The sequence below is a fragment of the Rattus norvegicus genome, chromosome 1 (genome assembly GCF_021556685.1).
Source record: "Rattus norvegicus strain SHRSP/BbbUtx chromosome 1, alternate assembly SHRSP_T2T, whole genome shotgun sequence".
NCBI classification, from domain to species: domain Eukaryota; kingdom Metazoa; phylum Chordata; class Mammalia; order Rodentia; family Muridae; genus Rattus; species Rattus norvegicus.
The window spans coordinates 165,820,307-165,840,927 of NC_141534.1; the positions used below are offsets into that span (position 1 = coordinate 165,820,307).

The 20,621-nt window shown below is 43.4% G+C and overlaps 1 protein-coding gene and 1 pseudogene across 4 annotated transcripts in view; one reads left to right on the plus strand and one right to left on the minus strand.

The window, feature by feature from the left end:
• Positions 1 to 20,621, minus strand: part of Uvrag (UV radiation resistance associated) — a 256,155-nt gene that overhangs the window by 48,668 nt on the left and 186,866 nt on the right. For all 4 annotated transcript variants that reach the window (XR_015624349.1, XM_087558677.1, NM_001401542.1 and 1 more), the window contains 1 exon segment: positions 8,407 to 8,485. Coding sequence is in view for 3 of the 4 variants with exons in the window: in XM_087558677.1 (XP_087414803.1) it covers positions 8,407 to 8,485 (79 nt within the window). In the remaining variant the exon portion in view is untranslated.
• Positions 3,476 to 3,600, plus strand: LOC120100452 (small nucleolar RNA SNORA17; annotated as a pseudogene).

The window sequence follows — 20,621 nt, forward strand, 5'->3', positions numbered from 1 at the left end:
CTGCTGCCTCTGAATTAGTTAATTTTAATCTAATTTTTGGCTGTTTATGTACTAAATTTACATTAATAAGAAACTAATTTTATTATCATTGGAAACTCAAGCTTATAAATTTTAAAATGTTCTTCTTTAATGAGTACCAGAGTTCAGATATATCATTCTTTTGGAGTTTATTTCTTCAAATACCTTATGTTTAAGTTATGCTGGTCAGCTTGATGCCAACTAAAATCAGACCAAATTCATTTTTCATATGGTTCATAATTCATTTCATAAGGCTCAATCAATCACAAAAAAATAGAGTTAGGAATCCTATCTCTGAACCAAGCACTAGATCCTCTCAGTTGAGAGGCATTCTTTGCATAGCTTCCCCCAGCGGATGTCACTGCTGTGGGGCTTTGAAAAGCCAACTTCACAGAGTAAGGCCAGTGTGAGAGGGTCGAGGAAGGATGTTACAGATGCTAAGCCGAGCAAGATGCTACATTTACACCTAAGCTCCCAAACACACAAAAAGGGAAAGGCCTCTGCCCCCCAGGGCTAGAGTGGAAGGAGTGCACCTCCACCACCTGGCTGTGTAAATGTCCGTGGCTGTCAGCTAGGAAGAAGGTAGCAAGCACAGTCCTTGCTCTCAAAGCAAGATGGCAGGCTCTCCATGCCGCGCTCACCTAATGGCTCTGTGACTGAGTACAAAGGGCTCTGTCCGCAGACGTCCAGCTTACGCAATGGTCAAATTGGAGAACAACACCAACACTCACAGCGGTCAACCAAATAAGAGTCATTAGATAAACAAGCTGAATGGCTACCTCCTAATAATTTATCTTCAAAGGGACCTTTGTCTAAAATATACCAAGTTCTCTTCCAATTCAATAATAAAGACAAATAACCCAACTTAAAAAATCAGCAAAGGTCTGCATAGGCACCTCTCCAACGAGGATATACAAACAATGGGTATGGACCCGAGATGATCCCGGACACCCTAGCCAGTAGAAAAACTCTCATCAAATTATACTGTGAAAATCATCCCATAGCTAGTGGGAAGGCTATACTAAAAAAGACAGAAAATATGAGGTCAGCCTGGTCTACAGGGTGAATTCCAGCCAAGGCTACACAGAAAGCCCCCGGTTTAAAAATAAAAAAGAACAGAAAATAGCAAGTGTTAGCAGACATGCAGGGAAATTAGAAACCTGGTGCAGTGTTGGCAGGAATGTAAAACGGTGTAGCCATCAAAAAATGTCTGATGATTATTCAAAACATCTAACGTAGGGAGACATAACTCAGTAGTAGGGTGCTTACTTAGCATGTATTAGTCCCTGGGCTTGATTCTGAGCACAGGGGGAAGGAAGGAAGGAAGGAAGGAAGGAAGGAAGGAAGGAAGGAAGGAAGGAAGGAAGGAAGGAAGGGAGGAGGGAGGGAAGGAAGGAAGGAGAGGAAAAGACCAAACACAATTATACGGCTTAGCAATTCTCCCGCTAGATATATACTTGAGGATAATGAAAATATGTGCCAATAAAAACTTATATAAGATGTTCACAGCAACAATATAATAATAAACAACTGTGTGTGCCTGTCACCTCAGTGTTTAGGGGAGGCAGAGCCAGGGGATCCTTGGGGCTTATTGACCAGCCAGCCTAAAGAAACAGTGAGCTCTTTCAGGACCAGTGAGAGACTCTGTCTCAAAAAACCAAGGGGGAGAGCAATGGAGAACACCCAGCACCGACTTCTGGCCTCCATGTGCACATGAACAGGCGTCTCCGTCAACACACAAAGCTACTGCACATATACTTTAAGTGGGTGAATTATAAGGCGTGTCAATTACATCTCAGTAAAGTCTTTTTAAGAATTTTAAATATGAACTTTCACTATATTATTGCCAAATTTTTGTTGGCAGCATGGTGGAGCATTTTGACTATGAAAATGTCCTTGGAGCGCTAGGGCTGCAGCTCATGGCGGTGTGCTCAGAAAGCACTTGTGAGGCTCCATGTTCAATCCCCGGTACTAGTGAAGAAAAAACAGTCTTTGGAATGTGTGCTCCTAAGAATTATAAAACACAATGCATGCTCTCCCCGTGTCATGTAGATTGGGGAAGCATGTGTGGATTTAAGTGGCTGACAGGCAGGCAATGATCCCTCTCAGCAGCCATGTATGTTGGGTGCCAGGGACAGTGAGTGTTAGAGAATGACCGGGTGTGGTGCATGTCCTCATAGGCCATGACTTATTTAAAAGGAGAAGGTATTTTCACTTTCTGTAAAGTCTTAAAATAATATGTAGGGGCAGAGTAAGAGGAAGCCCTGAGCTCTAGAACATGTGATGCTGTAGTGAGCACCGGTCCTCAGTTTTTTGTTTTTTGTTTTTTTTTTTTTTTTTAATTTTATATATCCGAGTACACTGCTGTCTTCAGACACACCAGAAGAGGGCATCAGATCCCATTACAGATGGTTGTGAGCCACCATGTGGTTGCAGGGATTTGAACTCAGGACCTCTGGAAAAGCAGTTAGTGCTCTTAACCACTGAGCCATCTCTCCAGCCACAGTCCTCAGCTTTTAATTGTTTTAGTTACATCTTGGCACAGAAATTAAAGTCTATATGGAAGTCACAGAATGGCCTACATTTTAAAAAAGGAATAATATTCACCAAACTCGTGTGAATACTTAATCTGGACTCTTTGTCAATGTGACAGGTTTGGGAAACATCAGAGATTAGCGCAGGCAGATCCATATCTTTAATGCCAGATCTGGAAAGCACGCAGGTATGAAATGGGCTATCAGACTGAAATCATACCAAAGTCCTTACAGTCACCTGAACGTAGGGCATCAGTGCTATTTGTAAAGTATATCCACAGAGCATTAGGTCCTCAGCCTCTCAGCTTCTGGGGATGAGAAGGGTCTGTGTTAGAGAAGCCAAAGCCATGGTGGTGAGCTCACGGAGAGCTGCTGACTCTTGGCCCTGTGCTGTGCTGCAGTGCCCGAGCCCACACCAGTAGGTCTGGTCTCATACAAAGTTTGACATCTAGGGGCTGACACACATCTTGGTTATAATTAGCATGAGCTTTCGTAGGAAGTTCGGGTAGCTATGTTGTCTAGGTCTCACAGGTCCTTTATAATTATAAAATCAGTTAGGACTCCAGTTTATATGGGTCACGTATAAGTTAATATCTGTCTTATTGGAAATGAGAATCAAAATAGACTTTAATTATTAATTCATTAAAAACCTAAAGAGGTGCTAGAGATTTGGCATTTGCTGCTCTTATCGAGGTCCTGGGTTCAGTTCCCAGCACCTGCATCAGGCAGCTCACAACAGCCTGCAACTCCAGTTCTGGGGGGACTGAAGCTCAATGCTTGTCCAAATCTGAGCACACATGGCATACTTGTACAAACACATAGAAATAAATTTTAAAGAAACAACAGAATAAAAGATAAAAAAGAACAGAAATCTATTATCAGTATGACGTTAAATTAAAGCAAGCATTTTTCTTTAAGATGACCCTGCTCCTAGAAGCATTGTAGGTGTGGCTGCTGTGTCATGTGTGTGTCAGGCGGCAGAGAGGACAGGGTATATCTGTGCCTAGTGTTGACTGTGAACATCCGAGAAGCTTAACATTTCCTGAAAAAAGCGAGCCTGGGGTGACCACAAGCCTGGTGCTGGGGGCTTAGATGGAATTAGCCATGAGGTTGGTAGTCTGAGGCTGTAGCGGTTGCGGTGGCTCCCAGGAGTGGGAGCCAGCCGGACACTAGAGAACCCTGCTTGGACTGAGGGCTCAGTGAGAGTGAGCTAGAGACAGAGAACCCTTCTCACGGGACCACTGAGCGAGGTCGGCAGACAATGCCTGAGCTGACCCTTGCCTGGCTCCATATTGCATGGATGGGGCACAGCACTACTGAGATGACCTCAGACACCCAGAGACCCAGGGCACCTCTAGAAGGAACAAGTGATGGAGAAGTAGAAGAGAGAGACACATTCAACAGAAGTATGTGGACACAATCAAGATAGGCAGCAAGTGACAGGAATGAACAAATCTAGTCATCCCTAGCTTCCTTCCACCGGGATTCAGAATTAGGCTGAATTAGGTTTTCCCTGTGCTCCCTAAGACCCTGCGAGGTGCTGGAACTTCCCTCTGTCCTGTTAATGCTCCTTCTGCACACACCTTCTTTTACTAGAAAACAAACAAGTCCTTTCCTACCCCAGGGCCTTTGTGCCTGCTGCTCCTATGGCCTTAGGCAACTTTTGGTGAGCTTATCCTTGAACAGCTGGATTCCTGTCATCACTGCCTTAGCCCAACAAACACTTCCTCAGAAAGGCTTTTTTAGAAACTTTCTCTAACGCAGGTGGTACCCCCAAGTTATTTTGCATTATCATAGTTAACCTTTAGCACTTCACTTACTATAATCCAAATGCTTTTATTTACTGTATGCCTTTCCCCATTCAACTACAAGTCTAATGAAGTGGGAATCCTTATTTCTTGGTAGCACTGGACATTAAATCCAGGGCCTTGAAGCTTCGTAGGCATGGGTTCTATCAGCTGAGCTATATCCCCAGCCATAGAAAACCTCACTTTAAAAATCAATACTAAGTATACTGTGTTTATAAATATTTTTGGGGAAAGATTTATACGATCTGAAGACAAAGGGGTTTGCAACCCCATAGGAAGAACAACAATATCAACAAGCAGACCCTCCAGAGCTCCCAGGGACTAAACCACCAATCAAAGAGTACACATGGGGGGGGGGGACCCATGGCTCCAGCTGCATATATTGCAGGGGATGGCATGTCTGGCATCAATAGGAGGAGAAGCCCTTGGTCCTGTGAAAGCTCGATGCCCCAGTGTAGGGGAATGTCAGGATATTGAGGTGGGAGTGGGTGAGTGGGAGCATCCTCATAGAAGTAGCGGGGATGTGGGAGGGAGGATGGGAGAGGGGGAAAGGGTATGGGACAGTGAAAGGCACCCTGGTTCCTGGTTGGTAGAGGCTTGAAAACACTGGTGACCCTGAAAGGGACGGTTTCCTGACTCCTAGGAAACCAGGTCCATCACTAGCTGCAGCCTTCCATAGATTTGTGGCCCACAGTCACATAAGGGCAATGCCCCATGCCCCTCCACAGGTAGAGGACATGACCACAGATCTCCATTATAATGAGGTACCTAAAAGGCCTGGAGGCTTAATCAATGAAGTTTCCTTCCCAGACATTCTTCCTTGCAAAAGGTATTTAATCTCAGGTCCACCCTAAGAAGTGGGAACGGTTTTACTCATCCACTTTCCACCATGACAATAAACACCTTAAAATCACTGACTGTCTCCTTTCTTTGGGATCTGCCGTGGGGAGCCACAGAGAAGGCCTTCACCTACAGAGCCACCATTTAATCTCCCACAGACAGTCTCCCTATGCCCCGGTGTGGGGTAAGTGTGGTCAAACTTCCCGAGTCCTGCTTCCTTAGAGTGTCTGAGCCTGTGGCAGAGCGGACACCGGGATCGTACCTAAACCTACAAAAGGGGATAACATTTGAAATGTAAACATAAAACATCCAATAAAAAAAGAAGTATCTTGGATTTTTGTTGTTGGTGTTATTGTTTGATTTTGAGACTTCCCTCTAGCTCAAGGTGGCTTACTTTGTAGTCCAAACTAGCCTTAAGTTCACAGCAATCCTCCTGTCTCAGTCTCCTAGTGTTCGGATTACAGGCATGAGCTACAAAGCCGTATTTATGCCTGAGTCTGACAGGCCTAGCATTACCTGCTTCCCAACTGTAGAGGCTCTCACCTGCTGAGGGGCTGGCTCTGAACAGACATTAGGAGCAGACACTGCTGCTGACAACAAGCACTGTGCTGGGCTGACTCACTCTCATGCCTGGCCCAGCACCCACAGCCCCTCAGACTGCAGAGGTATTCAGAGGGCAAACGGGTTGGCTAGCTCTCTGCTCTTCTCATGATACTTTAGGAGTTCTGCTTGAAGGCCTGTCTTCCTAAGCCTGTGCTTTCAAAGCACTGGCTGGATTGATCCCAAACCCTGAAGTAACAAATATTACTAAGTTCTGTCATTTCCTCCACCAGAAAAGTGATTTTACTACTACTTCTGGTTGTGATGAAAGGTCCTATTGACTATTCAAATCCACAACCAAGTTATGGACACGGCACTAAATGACTTCACTCCCTTTTCTCTGGCACTTTAACACATGCCAGTGCTTTCATCTACCCCCACTAGTGTGGCTTGTAAATCACGGGGGCGGGGCTGCTGGAACGAAAGTTCACATCTCTAGAGATGGGGTGTAAACGAGACTCACTGAGACTCCGCTTTGACAGCAGGCATTAGTATATCAGAGAGAAGCCTTCCAAAGCTGCACACATCTTGCTGCTGTAAGGCTGGCTTATGAGTGACAGGTATTAATAACTATTATAAATAGGAACACAGAAGAGTGGTGCTGGTAAGGTCAAAACACAAAGGAGCTTTCCCAAAGCTTCTTGGGGGTCATAGATTTGCTACAAGTTTCTATTATGAGCTCAAAAGTGGCTTCCTGAACAAGCTCTCAAATTTATGGAAGTGTGTTTTGAAGAAACAGAAAATGACACCAGAGAGCTAGCCACTTGTATCCTATGGACAGAGTAAATACGCGATTGCCCTCCCCTGCAAAGACTACACAGCACATACAATTACTACGGCAGGCTGCTTCCTATGCAGATGAGAACATCAGTTGAGCACATTGTGGCCTTCGGTTGGTTGGTTAAGATGCTACTTGAGCAATGCTCCTACGTGCTCCACCTGTGAGCTGCTGCAGAGCCCTGGCTGAGTTTCCCACGACACACAGGCAGCAGCGTCCACTTGGCCTTGCATCTCTCTATGCCATCTTCCCATTTCTGTTGGGAGCAGGACATGTCTATGTGCACGCACTCTTGAGTTTGCAGCTTGAGTTTGGTGTGCATTAATGAGGAGATCCAGGCACTGCAGCAGGGCAGGGTGCCCCTGGAAGCTTCCAAATCTGGTGCCGATATGCACAGAACAAGATTCAGCTAATGGGGCAGGAGAGAAGAACCTCTGAACTCAGGCTGAAAGGAGTTCTAAACAAAGCCATTTTCAGTCCTAGTCAAGCTGTGCTCCCTCTCTGCCACAGCTGAGTCCCCTGGACATGCTGTCACATCCACTTAACTTACTAAATTACTTCGGTTTTCTTAGTGTGGTCTTAGTCTAGAATTTTTGGGAAATGGCCAGTCTTTTCTAGGGATTGACACAGCTTTGACAGAGGTGTGTGAGCTAGTCTTGACATTAAAGTCCTGCTTCTTTGACAAAAATACTTATCTGCCAGAAACAGAGGGAGGGATAGCATCAGTTGTAGGGGAAGGGGCACAAGAGAAGGGGAGTGATGGGCAGAGTCTGTGTGGGTGGCTGGGTGCTCACCCTAGGTGAGGCTGCACTGGTGTGTCCTGAGCATGTGTAGCTTTGATTAGGAAACAAGTGGTTAATGCAGTAAGGGAAACTGGAAACATGATCCAATTTCCAAAAAGGCTAACAATTTTCATAAAAACCACATTTCAAAAAACAAAACAAAAACAAAAACTGGCATTAAACTGAGGTCTAAGGGGAAGAAAGCAATGATAATGCCATATGGAGGGATAATTCCAGGTCTGAGGAACCTTCCGATTCATATGGGGAAAAGACAACCAAGGCTCGTAAAAGCCACAAACGTATTACTTCCATAAAATCAAAAGGTGGAGGATACATCTGACTGTGTCTTTAAGGAATAGCAAATTGTGCTATTCCACTATGTGATGCTGCGATTGGATGGATCTCCAAAGGAAAGGAGAGCACCAAAGCCGTCCTCTGCCGCTAAAACCTCCATGGACTGTCCAACTTCTGAAGCAGAGCCAACTGCACTAAAGAAACGCTATGGGCTGCTCTCAGGAAAGCACAAACCCAGGCATCTGCTCCTCTTTCTATGGTCCATGGGAAACACTGTCCATATGAGATGCTAACTGATGGGATGCTGAAAGGACCACAGGCATCCAAGAAGGGCTGGAAGGAACAAACGCTTGGCCTTTGCCGTTGGCCCTGGATAATGAGGTGAGGAGACCATTATGGACTTGCCAAAAGCACTAAACTTTTATTCCATAAACAATAATACAAAATGAGGCCCCAGAAGTGGTCTGAGAGAAGAAAGCCATTACCAATGAAGCTGTAGAGCCAAGAGACTTATTCAGACCACACGCTCAAGCCCAGCCTACCAGGAAGCTCAGGAAGGCTGCTTAGAGGCAGAGATGGATTCTAGAGCATGTCCATTGCTTCTCCAAACTCATTTTAATGTCACAGAGTAAGGCTATGGCCAACAAACTGCACTGGCCCTATAAATGGCTAAAGTAAAGGGTTGGCTGCAGTAACTAATTATGAAGACAGAAGGTAACAATTGAGTAAGAGGAACAAGAAGAGTCACTTACCTGTGCTATGTTCTTGTTCAGAAGGTAGACACCATAATCAAACTGCAGCTTCTCCCCTCCCTTTGGATACAGTGGAAACCTAAGAAAGGCAAAGACGAGAATTTCTCAATGACAGGGTAAAATGATCTCCACACTGGTGACAGATACAGACTTAGACACAGCACAAATATATCGTGATTAGAGGTAACCACCGTAGACTTGGTTATGGTCACTGTATCTACTAATATCTGCATAAGAGACAACAGCTGCCATCTTCCCACAGAGAAACTGAACATACAGCAGGACGCATACACCAGGACCTGCAGTTCCAAGGAGTGCAGTCCGTGTTTTTGAATCTTGTCAGCCTATGACAAAGAGCCTCCATATTCTTTCTAATGCCTTGGACTTGACACTTCAACTTGTCGGCAAAGACAGATTAAGGGGAAAAATTAAGACTTAAAAGCAATATATAAGACTTTCTCTTAAGATGGCTGGTCAAAATTAATGCCAAATCTGAGCCAAAATTAATCTAAAATCCATCCTTCTGCACGCACAGCTATTTGGATGTGATGCCTGCACAGAGATGTATTTGTGCCACAGAGCTTTCCAGAATAACCTAATCTTGTGACCTGCCTGCCTCACTGATGCAACATGGCACGAGTTCGGGATTCCTTTAAAATGAGCTGGTATGTTAGGGGATAGATTTCTCTCGTGTGGCCCCTTTCCTCCCTCAAGCATAGGAAGAAGTCAGTGCACATTTACAGCTGTTTAACTTTTTTGTTTTGTTTTGTTTCTCAAGATCAAGCATCAGAGAAATAACCTGAAACAGACTTCTCTACAGAAAGATCTCACCAGCACTTTTGGTTGTTCTTTCTTAGTGCCACCATGCCAACTGGAGTGGGGAATCTCAGGGGCTCTGAATTTGTATTTCTCTGATGGTAAAGGGTGTTGGCATTGTTTTACATGTCCATCAGCCATTTGTAAATCATCTTTGGAGAGTCCTGTTTATTAGCCCACTTTTTACATTGCTGATAGGAATGCAAAATGCTCTAGCCACTAAGGAACGAAGTCTACACTTAGTCACAAACCCAAAACACGGTCACAAACCCAAAACATCAACTACCATTCTGGGTATATTCCTGACCAACCTAAGTGAGCACACCACAGACTGCCTCTATATCCATGCCCACAGCAGCACTACCCACAGCAGCTGCGTGCCGGGATCAGCCTAGGTCAACAGATGAGAGAATACAAAACTATGGTGTATACACACAACGGGACACTAGGCATCCATAAAGAACAACGAAATTATGCCACTTATAGGAGAATGACTAAGAATGGAAATTACTGTATCAAACGAAATAAGCCAGACACAGAAAAGACAAATATTTCATCCTCTCTTAACTGTGAGTCCTAGACATTTTTATGGCTATATCAAAACATCTGTGTGTCTGTCCATGAAGAATGACATAAAAGCAGAAAGCAGTCTATGGGAAGGAAGGAGAGTGTGACAGGAGGGATGCCCGAGGGAAGGAAGGGTGGGGAGAGTGAACGATGGTTAAAGCTAATGATATATTTGAAAGAAACGGAAGCCTACCATGATTTGCCATGAATATACATTAATTAAAAGAAAAAATATCAACCACAACCTAGGGTCATGAAACAGTGGTTGTGCAAAGTAGAATTATTCTCAAGAACAACATAACCACAGCGAAATGAATGGTGAGGAATAATTACGAACCATTTTGATTGTCACAAATGACTGAAGAAAAAACATGCATTTTAATAAAGAAAGCCCAGAGAGTGCAGTGTTTTCAAGTAAAATAAAAAAGGAAGTACAATTTTAAAGCTTTCTATTACATTCTCAAGAGCTATGGGTTTCATAGTATCCAAAAGGTAAATCTGATGTGCTGTAAAATTTATAGGCATTGGGGAGTGAGCAAGGTCATGAACTAAAAATTTACTAAAGGAAACCAAACGTCTTAGACACCCATCAAGAACACAGGACTTTGTCTTTAACTGGGACAATAAAGCATGAGCTACGCTGTGTGGTGCATCCCCAGTACGGAGGGCTAACAAGCATTGCAACACCAGGGAGGAGTTGTTTTCATGGTACTAGGACCATTCACACTCACATGGCCTGGGTGACCTAACAATGAGGCTGTTTGGAAGAATCTGCTGGAGTCCAAAAGCTGCCTGCTGCAGGGCTGTTCTGTGAGCTGCCACACATAGACTCTGAACAGTTCCCCCAATTCAAAGTCATCTCCACTTTCAAGTTATAAATTCAGAAACCCCATACACCATAAGAGTAAAACTGAGATCAGCCCATGTTGAAAACCAAACCTCTACATTTGTGAAAACTGGATTTCACAACATTTGACTTTATTATGACTGCTCTGGGATTTTGTGGAAAGAGCCACAAGGTATCTGTGTAACATTAAAACAAAACCAGAGAGTGATTAGAGACAAAGGTTGGAGCGGGACAGGGCTAAAACAGACCAGGGATCAGGACAGAGTTCACATCTCATTCTCCTTCCACATTCTTAATGGGTCACTTCAAGTTGAACACTGTTTATAACTTTCACATTCATCTCCTGTTGCAGAGGCACGCGGGTTTATAGACCTCCTAGGCTAGCTGGGGAGGTGGGACCCACTGCAAAGAGTAAAACCCAATGACATCAGGACCTAAGATGGGAATCAAAGACAGAAGGACTCGGCTACTCACATACAGCCAGAAAAAGTCTTTTTTTTTTTCTTTCTTTTTTTCGGAGCTGGGGACCAAACCCAGGGCCTTGCGCTTGCTAGGCAAGTGCTCTACCACTGAGCTAAATCCCCAACCCCAGAAAAAGTCTTAAAAGTCTTATTACTCGAGAGTACTACAGCCAGTGTGGTGGTACATGCCTGTGAATCCCAGTGCCTAGGAGTTCTGCAAGTTCAAGATCAGCATGGGCAACATAGCAAAGCTTGTCTAAAAACAAACAAAACCAACCAACCAAGTAAACAAAAAAATGAAAGAAACAAAAAGCAGGAAGGAAAGGGTACTACTTAATAAACAAATATGAAACACAGTTACTATTAATATATTCGATATGAATTATTAACACGATATATAACTAAATAGCCAACCTTGCTATTTTTCAACTTAAAAATAATTTCCGAGTTCTATTAGGATTGCACCTACTGTACATAGTGAATATCACAGAAGCAGGAAGCAGTGAACACAGTGTGCGTGGAAGAGGTCCACCCAGGGCCAGTACCCTGTAAACCTGTGGAAGAGGTTCATTCAAGGTCAGTGCCTTGCAGACCTGTGGAGGTGGCCTTTGGTACAGGAGCCGACCTTGGTCTCTTATGCCTGGTCTCATCATGCTGGATGGCCACATCAGCCTAGACAACCCGTACCACTTCCTTTCTCAGTCACCTCAGTTTGTAGTTTTGCACGTATTGGGTGAATATTTGGTTAGTCCCTGTTTCTCTTAGTATACAGTTCAGCATACTAATGTTTCCCTTAGTAACAGCTAGCTCTCAGAATATTCACTGAGTCTTTTGGGGTTTTTGCAATTGATCTAAAACTTACTATGTAGGTCAGGCTGGCCTCAAAATTGAGGCAATCCTCCTGGCTTCCGCCTCCTGAAAATTAAGATTATAGGTGTGAGCCATATCCTGGGTCCAGCTCAGAATCAGGTTTGATTTTGCTCTTCTATTGCCTTTACTAATGGACACTCAACAAATATTTTCTGAATTAAAGAAACAGATCAGGTGTGAAAATGACTTGGAGCTCATTATAGAGAGCCATTTCAATGAGGGCAGATTTGTGACAGGGTTCCCCAATGCTAATGTGAACCTGGTGGGATTAGCAGAGAGGCTAAACCTGGGGATGACTAGACTTTGCAACAGTGTCACTATTATTTCAAAGAAACTGATGCCTGGGTCACCCGTTTAGTAAGTGGAAGAGACATGACCTCATTTCTTGGTCTTCATGGATAAATGCAGTATTCTCCCTTGCTCTGTGTCCTTCAGAGAGGCACACCCAGGATGACTGATCAGGAGAATGTCAGCCAACTGAGGGCAAGGATGGTGGAAACAGGGGTGTTCATCTTGGGGTGGGGAGTCAGCACTTTCAGACACACAGCACTGGGTCTGTTCTGCATGGCTTCTGGCAGCAGGGAGTGACACGGATGCATGCTTGATCTTGCTATAGCCACTCAAAATTCTAAAAGTCTTGGGTACAGATGGCCAGTCAGAAATGGGGAACATGTAAAGGACACAGGGTGGAGTGGTGGTCTGTCAAAAGTCGGTCCAGATCCTAATTCCCAGAACCTGTGAATGTGACCTTATTTGGAAAAGGGGTCGCAGAATATTAAAAGATCTAGGGATGAGATCATCGTTGATGATCCAGGTGGGTCTTAAATCCAGCAGGTGTGCTTATAAGGGAAAGGCAGGAAAGGTCATGTGACCTTACACAGCTATAGCCAGGAAATGTCTAGAAGCTTAGCAATGGGAAAGAAAGGTGTGTGGCCCTACTGACACCTTGATTTCGGACTTCAGTCGTCCATGAGAGAGTATATTTTTGTTGTTTTAAGTCTTCAAGTTTGTGGTAATTGATGAAAACCCTAGAAACCACCATAGGAGGAAACACTGACTTCCCACCAGCTGAATGAGATATAGCATGGTCCCCAACCCTGACCCCTGTCCCAAGGTTCTGTAAACTGCATGTGTGGATCTTAATGCATAACAGTTTCATTTTCCTTCAGAAAACCAGAAAGCATTTAAAAGTACAGTGCCTAAGGGACATCTACATAGGTATTAGCTAGGGCTGAAATATAGACCTACTGAGTGCTGCCAGGCAGGGTACCTGAAAAGAAATCTGAGTATTCAGTCTCATGTAGAGTCCTTTGCTTCCTGCATGAGTTCATACATACATAAAACTCCTGCCCCAGAGCTAGGTATGAAGGTGTGTGTGGGAGCTGAAGCAGGAAGGTCTTGGGTTCCTAAACTACTTAGAGAGACCCTTTTTCTTAAAACCAAACCAAACCAAACCAAACCAAACCAAACCAAACCAAACCAAACCAAACCAAGAGACATAATACACAAAGACTATGTGAACCTGACCTTGGGAAATTATTTTGAGAGGAAGCCATTTTTGAATCTTTCTTATTAAAAAAATTATAAGCACTTAATCTCTTTCAACCCCAGCAATTTTTCTTTCTTGTAAACAAAGAACTCTCTAGTCTTTTCTTGGATTCACATGCAGATTTGGTTCTTTGACGAGAGGTGGGGGTTGAGCCACTGTGGGAACTGCTTCACTTTTACTCTGCATGTAAGGATCACGTCTGTCACTGTGTTTATACAAAGCATGAAACATTAGTATGTTCTGAGAACTTATCTTTCCTCTAATTCATGTGGAACTAGACTGTCTTCTTCTGTCTAGATTAGATTTTCATCACAACTGTTCCTCTGGGCTTAGAATGACTTTCAATTCTAGTAAGACTGACCCTCCTGTAGAAACAGTGGGCAGTGAGCTTCTGGGCATGCCTACAGCTCTCAGCCTGTGAGTTTCCCCTTTGTGGGGTCAAATGATCTTTTGTAGATGTCGCCCAAGTCCATCAGAAAACACAGATGTTTACATTATGATTCATAACAGCAGCAAACTTTGTTATGAAGTAGCAATGAAAATAATTCTATGGTTGGGGGTCACCACAATGTGAGGAACTGTATGAAAGGGTCCCAGCATTTGGAAGGCTAAGAACCACTGCTATAGTGTTATCGTCATTGTGTGCAGGTGGGAAAGCCTGCCCACCGTGGATGGCATCATTCCCATTCCCTGGTGGCCATTATGGGCTGTGTAAGTGAAGAAAGAGCTTGGGAGACTAGACAGTCTTTTCTGTTATAATACAATTTGTAAAAAGTGGACTACTTGGAAGAACCTGGCAGGCCATTGACATTGGAGTAACTGGCATCTCAGAAAAAAACAAAAGGGAAAAGAAAAGTAATTAAAGTAAAATTGGAGAATCAGCCCAGAATATGAAGCTTACTTTTACAAGTAAATTATTTTGTGTGTTTGGGTGTTTTGCCTGTATGTCTATGTATCACATGCATGTCTGGTGGACAGAGGCCAGAAGAGGGTGCTGTAGTCCTTGGAATGGAGTTACAGATGGTTGTGAGCCGCCACCCTGGTGCTGGGAATTGAACCTGGGTTCTCTGGAAGAGCAGCAGGTGCTCTTAATCACTGAGGCACCTCTCCAGACTCAAAGCTCACTTTTATAAAGTTTTTTTAACAATTTATTTTTCCACACAAGTCCTCATAAACCGACTATCCTAGCTAGAGTCAGTTCTGCTGTGATCAGGCTATCCCGCCTGACCCTCTGGTACAAGTCTGCAGTCCTTGGCTGGCTTTGCTAAATCTTAAAGCTCCATGGACTTCAAACATTCAGCAACTACAATAACACCACCACCACACAGCAATCCTGCTGCTGGTGTTGCTGTTGCTGCTGCTGCTGCTGCTGCTACTACTACTACTCAAAACAGAAAACCATACTGTCCCATTACACTGAATCCTCCAGGGGAAAAAGAAACCACCACCAGCACACCTCAGGCTTCCCCAGCACTTGGGACCAAATGTTAAGTTACATTGATCTATATTAAATTGGAGGGCCACACTATGCTGCTACAAGGTATAGGCAAAGTAAAAACTTGACAATAAAGAAGGAGTGTTTACTTTTCCAAGACTAACCAGAGAGCTGAGGTCTCCCGAGCTTTTGCAGGCCAGAAAGAGGCCGCAGGGAGGCAGACAGGGGAGTGGATGGATGTGGAGTCTCACCTGACTGGGAAATACTGCAGCATGTGTTTCTATGTCACAAGCCCACACAAGGGGTGTGCTAACTAGCCAGTAACACACTCCTTAACACAACAGTGTTTGCACTTCCACTTGCCACTTGTTACTCTAACTTATTGTCGTGTCATTGTTTTAAGTTTATTTTGTGTGTATATGTACTCATGTGAGTGTGTAGGCATAAAGTTTTTACAACCTACTTTTAATAAGGGTTCAACCTCTCTTCTAGCCCACCACCTAGCAGAGGTAGTGAAAGAGAAAAGTTATTACAATATGAGGGAAGTGGACCCACAGTAGTTCTTTGGGGGCAAGCTTAATCTTCTTTCTCAGCAGTTCAGTCCTGTAGCAAACACCAAACACAACTCAGCAGCTGCAGACCAGTCCTCTTGGCGGCTGATACCAGGCGCAAACCAGCAACTACAGTCCAGTCCTTTGGTCAGCCAGACACCAGGCATGAATGCCAACTGGCTGAGGCAAGGCCGCTGAATCAGGAAGCTGCTGCAGGAACCTTACAGGATCCTAACGAGCAGCTCTTGGGTGAATTTCTCTCAATGGCAGCGTTAACACAAGTGGAGCTCAAGAATGCTATGTAAGGTAAACCAATACATACATGTAGTTAGCAAAGAATACTGAGGCGGGGCAAACCAATCTAATACTCAGTGCTCGTCTCCCACTGTCTGTGAGGTCATATTTACAGTCCTTCAACCTAGGTCCTTTCATGTGTTGTTTTATATCAAAACATCCTTTCCCTGAGTCTGTTTCAGGGAAACGTTCTTTCTTGTGTTTGCTTTAGTAAGACAGTTTTTTCACCTGTGTGCCCCAACCAAACATCATTTGACACAACTGACTTTCCAAAGAAACCAGAAGTTACTACTTCATGAGTGGGGGCATCTGTGTGCTCACTGTGAAGGTACGTGACCACTGTGTGTATGCTGTGCTCGTGTGAGTATGTGCATGCACATTTGCGACACAGCCCAAATGTAAGGTCAACTCAGTGCAGTTAGCTCTCCCCTTTCACCTCTGTGTGTGCTCTGGGGAATGGACCCAGTGGGCAGGCCTGGTGGAAGGCACCTTAACCCACTGAGCATCTTTCCAACCCTCAATTCCTTCTTGGTTTGAATTTGTATTCTGAGGATCATTTACTAACCTCCAAACAAATGATAATCTAATTTTAAGCTTGCTAATCAACTTAAGGTGGCAGAGAATGTCATATATATCCACTACTCTGGGCTGAAGTTAACACCATGAAGAGTAGGAGTTGAACAAAGGGCTCCTCTGATCCTGTTCCCCAAGGTCAAATAACCTCTAAAAAACTATATCTCATTATATACCCAATCTTCTCTCTTAGATCCATGAAAAGTTGTGCTGTACCCTGATATAAAATTACCCTGCACAGCCCAGCCCTCAGGGCCCCAGAACCAGTCTGCTCCCTAGTCCCTGGGACCACGCATTTCCTATCGTTCAGCACTTAGCAGGCCCTACTGACTCTGATCTTCCCTTTGTCCCTTCAGCATGCCAAATTCGTTTCCTACCTTGGGAGTTTTGACCTCTAATTTCCTCTTAGAGTTTTTCCTTCTACCTTCCCAGAGTATTTACTGTCATCATTCTGACCACTGGCCTTCCTAAGGCCATGGAACCTCAAACCGTTCTTCCGGAGCAACTGGCAAATCAGAGCAACCAGGCTTCCTAGTCAGCTTTGACGAGCACATGAAAGCACAACTGGATACGATGGGGTTCCAGATGTGATAAAACAGGAAGCATCAATAATGTCAGGAGAGCACCACCATGGAGAGAATCTTACCCCAGTCTTACAGGAGGCTCAGGAGAATACGTTAAATGATAACAAAAGAATGTAACCTGTAAAATTCAGAATATGAGGGCTCTAATGGGGAAGCTGGACATTTAGTTTTAGCAGGAAAAAATGGCAGGAAAAATAAAGGAAGGAAACTTCGGATGAAAGTAGACTTAAGATAAGGAACAACTGAAGCCACACACTAGAATACAAACAGGGTAAAGAAAGGCCTGTTATAACGCTAGACCCAGCACACGATGTCCCATTCTAAAGATGAATTCTACAGCCACAACCAAGCAAATGGGAAATGTTTGCACATAAAAACTGTATACAGAAATGGGCCCAGAAACATCCTTCATAATGGTGAAAAATTAGGACCAGTGTTCACCATTAAGAGTGTGGATAAACAGGCCTATTCACACAAGGAATTACTCAAAAGGAAACGTGCTGCCGCTACATACAACAGCTGAATGAAGCTTCAAACACACTGAGTGAACGGAGCCTTACACAGAGGTTCAGATTGCAGTGTGCGGCTGAATAATGGCTGTCTGGGGAACTGGGAAAGACAGTAATTTATGGGAGGCAGGATGCTTCTTGGGAGATTTAATGTTCTGTATCTGAATAGGAGTTGGATTGCAGATATTTACATCTAAGAACCTCAGAGATGGTTCACTTCATATATATGCATCTCACAGTATCCAAGTTTTACCTCAAAAGAAACCAAACCAAATCAAACCCCAAGCCCCCCAAAATGTAAAATCCCTGGCCCTGTAGTTGGCCATTTACGCAGGGTGAGCACTGGAGGGAGACTGTGGCATCAAATGTGGCTGACTGATAGCAGAGGATGATCGTGCAAAGGTTAATAACCAAGTAGGCCTAGCTGAGTGTTAATCTTAAGTGTACTGGTCTCCATTTAAAAATTCTTTCAGCTTTTCTGTAAAATCAGGCCTTTTCATAAAACAATTTGTGGGATAAATGTATGTGCAGCAACACAGTCCTTGGGCAGAGGGACATAAGAGAAAAAAGTAAATACGACAGACAATGGATTTCCAAAGTTTAGGTTTCCCTCCTGAAAGTGAACAAATGCCTGGTGACACCTCCTTCACAGGAGGGAAGCGGCCCCGACTTCTACTTGACGCTCTGGCCATGCCCTCCTGCACCTCCCAGTCATTTGCATGCAACTTTAACTTATGTATGAGATGAGGGGAAGCCATTCATGCTGGGCTGACACTGTCCGGTGGCACAGCTGCTTTGGGGTCACCTATGCTTCTGTAAGTAACCCTCAACCATTTTCTGTAAATAAGCCCAATGAATGTGTCATTTCCCCAAAGGAAATTGCATGTGCACGCCACTGACAGTCATAAGCAGTAAATACTCCAGGGTCAGGGCTCATATGCATAGACTATTGTTCAAATATAAGATCAACACAAACTGGACACTCATGATAACATGGAAATACTTTAAAGACAAGGGATACTAGCAACTAAAGGAAATATAGGATTGCCTTGGAGAAAACCACACAAAAGGTCATGGAAAACTAGAGAAGTCTGAATAGTGGTTACTCACGAGCACTAAGAAACTTGTTTTTTATGTGTGATGACGGCATAACACCGTATTAGAGACTTATCTTTTAGAGGAACATGTTGAAGTATTTATGAATGAAATGTTACAATAGCAAAGGTTTATTTAGAAATAATTCACTAAGATGAGAGAATAACAACATAGATAAAAAAGATTAATGAGTATACCTAATTATTATAGCTGGGCTTAAGGGTATATCATACCCTCTTCTCTGCTTTTATATATACGCTTAAAGTCTTCCATAGTAAAACTTAATTCAACAGAAAACAATAGCCTTCAGTTCATTCTATCTCTCATCTGGTTCTCATTTGAGCACATTCTCTTCGACCGGAATGTTTGCTCTGGGAAGATACAGATTTTTATCTATGTTGTGTATTATATTTCTAGTGTTTAGGCTTTTCTATTATTGAGAAATTCAATAAATGTTGTTGAAAACTGAAAGCATTAAAAGCCACTTATGCCACGATTATCACTGGTTAGCTATAGTAGAGTCTTTCCTCCATATTTCACAGTTATATTCCTGACCATGTGCTGGACATTTTTACCTAAATATCCCATAAACACGTCAAATTCTCCATATTTGAAATTGAGTGTTACCTTATCCTAGCGGCATGAGGTAATGGCTTTTCTTCTCTGTCCCTGTAGTGTCCTGTGAACAGTGTTATTCCCAAACTTTAGGATTTGAATGAGTCGGTTACTTGACTCTCTTCATATAGAGAATGGAGCTCTCTCATAGAACCTACTACATACCTCTTGCCTTACTCTAATTCATGTGAACATGGATAAAATCAGCTTTTTGATAATTCTTCTCCCCATGTCTAATGGTCAGTAAACTAAGAAGGCAACAAGTTAAAAACAATGACTAAATGCTCTAAAAGAACAAGCTATAGGGGAAAGTGAAAGAAAACATGGAAGGCCTGCGCAGCACATTCAGAGAGGCCTGTGGTTTGAGCCTGCAGGGTGGCTGTAGAGGAGGGAAGTGGCCATCTCTCCCATGCTGAGGATGGGGCCAACATGAATTGCTACAGACTTTATATGTGTGATAGACAAACTCAAAGATGGCTAAGAAGACACTGAAATAGACAGCTAGAGGGTTTACGAGGGTGGTAGACAGGTCTGTGACCCGAGTGAACAGAGTTCTGTAAACCACAAGAAACACCTTCTTCTTCCTCCTCTTCTTTTTCTTCCTCTTCTTTAAAAAGATTTATTTATTTATTTATTTAATGTATATGAATACACTGTAGCTGTCTTCAGACAAACCAGAAGAGGGCATCGGATTCCTTAACAGATGGTTGTGAGCCACCAGGTGGTTGCTGGGAATTTTTAGATTTTAATTTTTTTCATATAACATATTTGATGATATTTTTCCTTTTCAACTCCTCATAGATTCCCCTCCCAAAAGCCGCACAAAACCAAAACAACAAAAAAGCTCTCTGCACTGGGATTTTGTCTGGTTTGAACTTGTGCACACTGTCAGTTCTTGCAAGTTCATATGTACATCAGCTCTTTAGGGAATGTTTTGGCCACAGCATGGCATAAGGTAATAAGACTTGTTTTAGTGTGTGTTACAATGTTCCAGGCCAGAAATGAAAACCATTTTAATTAGGGGTCCAGGAGTAGAAAGGAAGATATGTTCTGAGTTCTAGATAATTCTAGATAATTATCTAGAATTTCAGTTCTAGTGGGCAGAACTGAAAGAATTTTGCAATGGGTTGATTGCTATGACAGCAAAGACATGACTGGGTAAGAGCACATTCCCATAATCTCAGGACTAAGGAAATAGAAGCAGGAGGATTTGGGGTTTGACACAGCAGCCTGGGCTACATAGCAACATTCTGTCACAGAATCCCCTCCCCTTAAAAAAGGAGATATATATATATATATATATATATATATATATATATATATATATCTCACACATATCTCAAATACATTTAGAGGAGAAATTGAGGTGAAATAGCACTTGAGGAATTCTAGACATTAGGTGGAAACCATGGGCAGCCATGGAGAGCTTCAGACCCTTGAAGATGTCAA